Source organism: Quercus suber, unplaced genomic scaffold (assembly GCF_002906115.3).
Source record: "Quercus suber isolate HL8 unplaced genomic scaffold, Cork oak 2.0 scaffold_223, whole genome shotgun sequence".
In the NCBI taxonomy this organism is placed as follows: Eukaryota; Viridiplantae; Streptophyta; class Magnoliopsida; order Fagales; family Fagaceae; genus Quercus; species Quercus suber.
Genome location: NW_027069681.1, coordinates 900,564 through 910,770, shown reverse-complemented (window position 1 = coordinate 910,770; position 10,207 = coordinate 900,564). Strand labels below are relative to the sequence as shown.

General features: G+C 33.4%; 1 protein-coding gene across 1 annotated transcript; it reads left to right on the top strand.

The window, feature by feature from the left end:
• Positions 1 to 584: 584 nt before the first annotated feature.
• Positions 585 to 1,859, top strand: LOC111996213 (xyloglucan endotransglucosylase/hydrolase protein 2). The gene is made up of 4 exons (XM_024028168.2): positions 585 to 756; positions 996 to 1,096; positions 1,210 to 1,400; positions 1,490 to 1,859. Exons 1-4 carry the CDS (start codon positions 585 to 587, stop codon positions 1,857 to 1,859), a joined length of 834 nt encoding a protein of 277 aa, XP_023883936.2.
• The last annotated feature ends 8,348 nt before the right edge of the window (positions 1,860 to 10,207 follow it).

Here is a 10,207-nt window from a genome sequence, read left to right as displayed (position 1 = left end):
GAAGAAACAGTAAATGTTGATTTAATCGTTAGGAGTTAAAATTTTTTTAGTTTAAAAAAAAAGAAAAAAAAAAGCAGAAATGTTATGCACACACCTTGTTATATGTGAAAAAATAGCATTTGTTAAATCATGTTATAAGCATATTTTGGGTGTGTGCAGGTTATTCTTTGGATTTGTATTTTTTATTTTTTATATATATCTTTAGCTTGGCACCCTTGTAGAAATTTTATGGCTCCATCACTGTATTAGAAGTCAATTTCTTATCCGCTTCTTAATATATATTTATACATCTTAATATTTTTTTTTAACAATAGTGAGGTGTCAAAATTAAAGAAATTTAAAATTGTAATGTGTAAGTACTAATGATGATCAAAGATTCATCATATGATGTCGGGTTACACACATTAATAGAGAGCAAGATAACCAAGTTACATCGTAATTTAGTAGTTTCCTATCCTATTTTTGGAGCTTTTACCTTAACAGGAACCGTAGTGCTTCCTATATAAACACAACCCAAGACCACAACCACAAGATAACTAGATTTCTTTTCCTTGATTACACACGTACACACTCGCACTTTCTTCATGGATTCATTAGTGCTATGCCTTTTTGTGACTCTGCTTGCTGCTGTTGGGCATGCAAGTGCTGCCGAGGATGTTCCTTGGTCACAAAATTATGTCATCTTGTATGGACAAGAACATACCCAGCTTCTTAACCAAGGGAAAGAGATTCAAATTTCAATGGACCAATCATCAGGTTGATCTTCTATTTTATGAGTGTTCTTCTAATTAATTTGTTCTTGCATGCACTTATACATGTGTTTGTGATGTTAACTTGTGTGTCTTATTTGTATCTTTATGGCTTTTATAATTGTGAAATAATGATGCTCATGTCTAAAAGAGATAACAGAATCTGATGCTTTAGTCTTCTTTTGTGTGTGTGTTTTTATTTTTTTTTTATTATTTAATTTGTATGTGCATACTCATGCAACACAGGTTCAGGTTTTAGGTCCTTAAAAACTTACGGTTCTGGATTCTTTGGTATGAGAATGAAACTCCCGAATAAAGATACAACCGGAATTATTACAAGCTTCTATGTAAGTATTTCATATTTTGGACCCCCTAATCTCCCTTGGCTAATCCCATCAATTGCCTAATTTGGTATACATGCATAATAAATGATACTAATACTAGTGTTTGTTAATGGCAGCTAAGATCACATACAACCAAGCATGATGAGCTCGATTTTGAGTTTTTGGGTAGTAAGACACAACAATATTTGTTGCAAACAAATGTGTTTACAAATGGTCAAGGTTTTAGGGAGCAAAGAATCTCTCTTTGGTTTGATCCAACTACAGACTTTCATAATTACCAAATACTTTGGAACCAACATCAAGTGGTGTATGAATAATATCTCTCCCATGGCCTCATCCATTTTATTTATTTGCTTATTCTTGACAATATTTTCTAACATAAAAGTTTATGTATAGGTGGTTCGTGGATGACACTCCCATAAGAGTGTTTAAGAATAACAACAAAATTGGAGTGGGTTACCCAGCACAATCAATGCAAATAGAGGCAACCATTTGGAATGGATCATGGGCTGGTGAGCCAAATTGGAGTCAAGCACCCTTCCAAGCCTACTATCGAGGATTTGGCATTGATGGTTGCTTAGCTCAAAACCACACCATTGGTTTTTCTGAGTGCTCTTCTCCCACATATTCATGGAATGGGGTGAAGTACTGGAGGTTAGACAGAAAACAACAAAGTGCATACGAAGATGTGAGAAACAAATACTTGGTTTATGACTATTGTTTAGCTAGGTTCAAACCTCCTCCAGAATGCCCAAGTAACCAGTAGAATTGTACCCGGTCTTGTATATGCCATAATATGCTATATTTTAGTATCAAAGTACAAAAAAGTCCATTACCCAGTCTAGTAATAATAATAAAATTTGCAATTGTGTTACAATACTATCCTAAATTTATAATAGTACTATAGCTCACTTGCAAAATTAAAATATTGTTTTCTTTCTCTTTCTCTCTCTCCTTGGCTCACCACAAAATTAAAATACTGTTTTTTTTTTTAATTGTTTTGGGTTATATATTTTATTGTGAAGACATATTATTTTAATGTGTTGTATAGGAATATAAAAGTTAAGATGTTAGGTGTATTGTAAAATAATATGATATAATAGATAAAATAACTTTTAAGATGATAAAATGAGATATTTTATAGAAACCGAATGCATAACACTCTTAGAAAATAATTTTGGGAATTTGTGTACACTACAAAAATGCGCTTTTGAGTCGAGTTTTAGAGTCACGCGGCTTCAAAGTTGATCTATAGTTGCGTTTACTAAATGCGGCTATAGACCAACTCTGAAACTGCGTTTTTAAAAAGGCGGCTACAGACCTAGCCGGAGTTTTTTTTTTTTTGAATATGTTTGGAGCTGTGTTTAATAAATGCAGCTTCGGGTATGCATAGAGCTGCGTTTAATTAAACGTAGCTTCTACATGTCTAGAGCTGCGTTTGGTTAAATACGGCTTAAAGATTTAGTATAAATAATTTAAAAAAAAAACTCATGAATACTCCACACAATTGAAAAAAAACCCTAAGCTCTCGGTCTCAAAAAACTCTCAGACCACTCTCATCTCTCAAGCTACCTCTCGATCCAACCCTCAACTCTCAAACTCCTTCCCTCACTTCCACCCTCTCCAAATCCCCTTCCTCCCTCCGCTCTTCCCTGCTCTCCATTCCCTTCTCATCGATCGGTAACACACACACACACACTCTCACACACACACACACTTTGCACTATCTCTGTATGCAATAATGTTAAGATGGGTTTGATTCATTGATTTTGAGTTGGGTTTGCAGGCATTTGTACATAGAGAAGAATCAGCGCCGACAAAGCTGGGTCTCTCCCTCTCTCTCTCGAACTCTCAATCTCACTCAAGACACTCTCGCAAGGCCGACTAACAATAAGTTTTTTAAATTGTTTGTTTTGATTTGTGTTTTAGGGTTCCCATTTTTGGTTTAAAGGGACTTTTGGAGAGACAAATTTCATGGGATTTTGAAAAGTAAATAGTTGTGTCCAAAAGGTTAGGTGATCGACATCCAATCCAGGTGAGATGGTCTAAAATTTGGATTAAAGTTTTACTGGAAAGGACTAAGCTGTTACCTTTTTTATGTTTGGGTGTTGGAAATCATTTTCAAGATATAGTTGTTAGATTAAGCTTTTCTAATTCTTATAAAAAATGAGGATAATTACCCCCATATAATGCCTTCATTTTTTAGAGAGAAGGAAGATGTGATATTTCAATTAGTTCTCCACCATGATTTTTTTAGATAAAATAGGATTAATCTCACAATTTATTTATTGCATTTTAACTTGTTATCGCTCCGCAAAAATTTAGCTTCCAGCCAGTTACAATGTTGAGTATAATGTCTGAAACTTACCCAAGTAACCCACAAATAAAAGCCTGGAACATTACTACCCATGTTAGTTTTGGTCTGGTCTTCCTGCAAAAGTTGTAAACAATAATCATTAACTGAAGCGGCATAAGCATATATATATATATATATATTTAGCGTCCATTATATTTTTCCTCTTCCCTATGTTTTATTTTCGTAGATTACAGATTACATTAACAAAATGTAAAATCATTAGCCCATCAAAAAAAAAAAAGGTAAAATCATTAGAAGGCATATCTTAAAATGCCAAAAACATTTTGAACAAGTAGATATATAATCAAAGTAGAATGCAATATTTATTTAATGAGATTTTTATACCAAAGAAATAGCTTTTATATATGTATTTGAAGAACAACACCTTTCAAAGATGAGAGCAAGAGGAACCATGAAGGCAGTGGCAAACAACATACGGTAGGCAATAAGGATCCTCAAATTCACTCCATTTTCTGATACAAGTTTGTATAGTATATTCATCCCTGCATATACAATCTGAACTACTACCATTAAAAATTTAAAATCCCTGGCTTCAAGCTTTGTATTACATTACATAGGTACCCCATCTTTTGCATATATTGTATAGTACTCTGACAGAGAGAGAGAGAGAGAGAAAGGCCTGATTCATGCGGTGCAAGCTATGCCCTCACGTCACTTCAAGTCCACTTAGCCTCCACGTATGGTTGCCAAGAGACACGTAAGAGAATCTTCCTTGGACTCCCAAGTATTCCATCGCTCATGTTATAGTGGAAGCACAAATTGACAAATCAAAATATTGCATGTTTCTTTTGCTTTTCCTTTATTTCCAAATAAAGGAAAAGCAAAAGAAACATGCAATATTTTGATTTGTATTTGGAGTGAACACAAAAAAAGCTCAGTTGGATAGTCGTACAAGACTTGATTTTGTTGTTGATATTAAATACATACTGATCTTATATATTGGTCCCTAGTGATCAAAATCTGAAAAGTTTTTGAAACTAAAATTTCCTTCTTTTTTTCCTTCTTTTTTCTATTTATTAGTAAACAAGAAGAAAAAAAATTGCTGCCACTGCCACCATTGGACAACCTGTGTTCCCATGTGAAATTAAGAATCCATTAATCACTAACTGTTTACTATATACTTCAGAAATTGTGTTTGAGAATAGAAACTAAAAATGTACAATAACAGTGATACTAATGTATGCCAGTTTGGTTTGAGGGTTCTGGTTTTAGACCTAACCCTCTAGAATAAGGTTTTTTTTTCTATGATTAACTTTCATGAAGACTCCAAGTCACCGTTTCTTTTATGTATATATACATATAATTATATATCTCAATATATTATTGGTAGTGGGAGGTTGGGATTTTATTTGGACCACGCGTTGTTTCACGTGATTTAACACGCTAACTCAATAAAGGCAAAAACCACCTAACAGAAAGAACAAGGAAAAAGAAAGGAAACCAGGAAAAAAGGCTGAAAAAAAATAAGATTGAGCTAAAAAGAGTAGAAGACACGCCTCTAAGTATAACAGTTCATATTGTTTGTTCATTTTATCCAAATCTTCTATTTTTCCACTCTTCTGTCCAAATAATTATATATATATATATATATAAATGGGAAAGATATTCAAGGAATACCACTTTGAAACAGTGCCAGATATGTTTGTATGACTCATGTACCACAATGATATTCATATTGATCATGAATTCATGATGTTATTGACTATTCCAATTTTAAATATGTTGCTCGTATGTCACTTGTCATTTCTTTTAATTCCCAAGGATATATCCTCGTATCATGTAGCCTAGCTTTTACATGCTAAGTAATTTGTTTTCTTACAAATACGATCACCATTTTATCTTTGTCTTGCATACCAACAAGTCCAGTTAGTCCAAAAATCACAGTCTCTGTTATGTGATCTCGTTTTTTGTATTTACTTCAAACAAGGATTTTTGGGACCATTGGGTTCTATTGGCAGGAGAGAGACCAGTTGGCTCACTACTAATTAGGACTTTTTTGTTGAAGTCACTTACAATAAAGTCTTTCTTAATATTAGAAACTCTGGTACATATACACTTACGGATTTTATCAGGGTACAACCTATAGATCCCAAAGGCAAAAATCAATCCACTATATAGAATTGAATTTTTACAAATAATACAACCCTATTTTGATTTACTACTTCTTGTAGAGTACTCACTAACGTAACCATGTGTAACTTTGAATCTACAAACTCTTTTATTAGTGATTTTCATTGTACATGAACACACCACTCACCAATTCAAGTACTTTTTTGAAGATTCATTCGAGCAACTTGGATGTAACCAAACTACAAGAAGTTTGTCTTGATTACCAAATCTTCAAAAACTTGAACTTGGATCTCCAATTGATGCTTTAAGAGAGATTGTAGGAACTTCAATGCTTGTATGCTGAACATGACTCTCCAAAAGTCTTGAAAAATATGCCTAGGGTTGCTTTTTTTTTTTTTTTTTTTTAATATATATATCTTGGCTTGAAACCCACAAAATCCTAGTTCATGACAGTTGTAGAAACAAATCAAAAATTGGTTGAGTATGAATCTCAATTGGTTGAGTTAAGTAGAGCTCGATCGATTGAGGGATCATCGATTGAGGGATCAAACTAGCTAGAGTCGAGATCCTAGAAACTAGGGTATTTTTTGAGTTTGAACTTTGGTCTTGTCGTGGACTTGAAATAGACATCATAACATACCCAAGGCACTCTATGATTCTATAACTTCGTTACATATGGTTAAATTGGGTCCTAGACGCCTCTATTGCATCAAGTAGATACCTTGCCTAATTGTCACGTATTATTCTTTTAATAATAATTTTACTATTAACTTTTTATTAATAGCTTTTTATTACACGGTTATTCTTCAATCCAACACATATTTTGTTCTTATCAACCTTTTTATTAAATTGTTATCAATTTAACACACGAAAAACTGTTTTTATTGATTTTTTTTTTTTTTATCAAATTAATACATGTTTCAGGTTTCATATAAAATAACAATTTTGAAATATAGTAGTCTTGTGTTCTTATCAACTAAAATTATCAAAAAAAAAAAATCTATATATCACATCACCCTGTTTAGATAAATTTAAGTTGGGTCTACTACAAATCACCTAGGCAAGTATATCTCTCATTTGCTAAAAGGAAAAGGTTGAAAAGAATTAAAATTACATAATCCAGAATTCAAAGGACTCCTATGTCCACAGGTATCCCTCTTATGCTACTTGAAGTTGAAGCCTTCAAGGTCTGTCTTCAAGTTTTTCTGTGTTTATGGTATTACCGTGTTTATCATGAGGCTAACTATGAGCATTAGCATTTCTTATTATCTCTTTTGGATTTGCGCAAAATCAAACACCTCAAACTTGAGTTGTCTTACATTAGGCTCCCCATAAGCCGTGTATACCTTGCTTCCATTTCTTTTTTTTTTTTTTTTTTTTTTAATGCTTGAAATTTGGATTCTTCTTAATTATTGAATTGGAGCTTCCAATCGAAAGAAACGTTCTTATCCCTCAAATAGTTCTATTTGTTATAGAATCAAAGTGCTCATTTTCTTTGAAGTATTGTTATATATGCCTTGACAATCAACAAGCTTTTCTTTGTCTCGAGTAAGGTGTTCAAACAAAACTACTTTTAAATTTTAATATTCTTTTTTTTCCATTAATATTTTTGCTAACAAAACCACAATTTACTTACAACACATTATTTTACAGTTTCATTAAATGCACAATGAAAATTAATTCATGCAGTTTATATCTAGTACATTTAGTTACTAGTAGATAATGTCCCGCACGATGCGCAGATATTTTGTAATTTTATTTAACAATAATTTTGATTTTTTTTAGACCCATATATAATGCTCGTTTTGTTATATAGTATTTATGATGCTTCCTCACACTATTGCTGAATGCTTTGAAACTCCATCTTCTTATTTCATTTTTTTTCCTTGTCTTAGAAGTAGTTTATGACTATTGAGTGGGTTTTCTTTGCTAATCTAGATATATGAAATTGGAATTGTATAGTTCTTAAATATTTATAGGAGATATTAGAAATTTAATATTTAAAATAATAAAATTACATCTAGATGAAATGTAGACTTTATTTTTGAAAATGAACACTTCCACAATCACTCCATTCTCACCACCTAACGTCAATTGCAACTTGTTTACGTTGGGCAAGGATCGTTGCATTCCTGACAAAGGGTGGAGGCAGCAAATGAGGAAGCCCACATTTCTGAGGAGGCAAGACCGGTGCCAACACTGGTGGCAAGTGACAATGAGACATGAGCCCCAGGTAGTTAACATGTCTTCGAATTAATGTAAAGTTTGATATTTATTATTGGATGGTTGGATCAGTTCTAATAGCTATCGCAAGAATGTGTTCACATTTTTTAATATTGTAGGATTTATGTTTTGCAATTTGAATTATGAGTTGTTGGTTTACAAAACCTAATAATATATTTAAAAGACCTAATAATTTATTATATTCTGTTGACTTCGGTCCGTTTGGTTCATTCATTTCCATTGGGTCCAATTTGGTCGACTTTGATCTATTCGGTCCAATTTGGTCTGTTCAATCCATTCATTTTTGCTCAGTCCATTTCGGTCCAATTTGGTCTACTTAGGTCCTTTAGGTCCACTATGGTCCATTTGATCACTTCAGTCCAATTTGATCAATTTTGGTCCATTCCATCCACTTTGGTCCATTTTAGTTCACCTTGGTCCATTCAGTGCACTTAAGAATGATCAAAGATAAGTTTGGGTTGAAATTATATATTCTAAATCTAAATTTATTAAGGAAAAATGAAGGCAACCCAAACGAAGTGAGGTTGCTCATCTTTTCAAAAGTTAGGTAAGTGCATGCTTGTTTAAAGATGCAAAATTAACCTAAATCAAAATAAACTCACAAAAATATTGTCATAGAAGAGGTCATAATTTGATTTTCCTTTTATTTTTATAAGTGCCAAGACATTGTGTTATTTAAGTGCTCTTCCTTTGTAGGCCAAGTTACAACGTTTCTATGGGACTTAAAAGTTACTATTAAGGAGAACTGGTTGCAAGTTGTCACAGAGGGTAATGCATTACAAAATGTGTTGATTGCCAATATAATGGGTGAACAAGTTGACTGGTCTTTTCCAAAGGGCCAATAGGCATCTAGGTTCATTAGTCACAATACCAAGAAGTCTCATACATGTATGAAGTCACAAAATTAAGAATTAACATTCGTTCTAATTATAATGCAAATCAACAAATGTTCTCAACAATTAACTTGATCTAGTAGGGGAGGTATTGGTCGTTTGCGACCTCATTAATCACAAAGTCAACAGAATATGTTGCTGTTGGCTATGATTGAAAGTTACACTTGCACAACCAATGGGTTACATGAATGCGTGGGAGAAAGGCCTAAATTTCCAAATGTTTTGTTTAAATGAAATCATAAACCATTTATTATTTAAGTTGCTAGATGCATAATTTTTGCGTGGTGTGATATTTTTCACTAGTTGTGAGCTTTGTTAAATCAGTTATAATATTGGTGGTTTTGTATATACAGATGATTATGTTCAAACCCTAGCACCGATACAAAATCCAGCATCGAAAAATAGGCATGCGAGACGTGGGAAAACAAAGTTGGTTGACATGTGGGCAATGACTGGTGAGTACAAAATCCAGTTGCCATTAAATGATGAAGGCCAACCGATTAGGCGGGCCGAGTCTTTGTTTGTTCGATGGTTGGGCTCATATTGCGAGAATGGCCTATTATGCCCGCTTACGCCTGCTAGGTGACCAAGCATTCCTTCAAATTTTAAACAGGATTGTTGGGCAGAGATTGAGGTAGTATGCAAATAAAATATAAGTTATTTTTCTTCACAATTGCTGTCCTAATTAAATGTCATATTCAGCCGTTGTTCTAATTAAGTTACACCATTTTGCTAACTCCACTTTTGCATTTCAGAAACGGTATATAATTGATCCCACTATTGTCACACCACCTAATCAAATGGCATGGGCAATGCATCAACTAGGGGAACTGAGGAGAAATCGCAGGACCAAGTTGAAGAAGGATCACAAAAAATGTGGGAGGACACGTGAACAAGTATTAGCTAGCAAACCGGCATCGGTTATCATAGTGCAATGGACGGAGATGGTTGACTATTGGTTCAACGACAAAACTGTGGTACTGCTACTTTCTTCGTCAATCTCATCTTCTTCTTCTTCTTCTTCTTCTTCTTCTTCATTTTTTTTTTTTTTTTACGGTAATGTGGTTGCAGACTAAAAGTAACAAAAACAAGGAGAGTCAATGTAAGCAGGAAGAAATAGCAAGGTCTGGGGCCAAAAATTTGGCACAAATTTCTAAAGAAATGGTAAGAAATATACTTAGAATTCATGAATGCCTACATGATGTTTTTGATATTTTGTTTTCCTATTTATGGTTTTAACCTCATTTCATATGTTTTAGGAATAAGGATAAGTTAGTTAAATTATAGGTATTTTTGTAAGTAAAAAATGCAATAAATTCCTTATTTTATGCATCCTCTTAATATATAGAGATGACTTTGTTACTCCTCTTAATATATAGATGTGGTGGGGCAAAGCCCAGCCATACGTAGTGGGCCTAAAACCCAAGGTGAAGATTAATGTATGTCCGAGGAGGATAAAATTGTCGAGGGGTATTTCGCGTGAAAGAAGGATACATAGGGATGAAGAAACTCTGTCCGAAGAGAGCATCA

Bases quoted from the DNA above. Each gene is read 5' to 3' on its own strand.
- LOC111996213 (XM_024028168.2), top strand. From the start codon at position 585: ATGGATTCATTAGTGCTATGCCTTTTTGTGACTCTGCTTGCTGCTGTT. The intron at 757-995 runs GTTGATCTTCTA...CATGCAACACAG, and splicing joins TTCAATGGACCAATCATCAG to GTTCAGGTTTTAGGTCCTTA. The intron at 1,401-1,489 runs GTATGAATAATA...GTTTATGTATAG, and splicing joins TGGAACCAACATCAAGTGGT to GTGGTTCGTGGATGACACTC.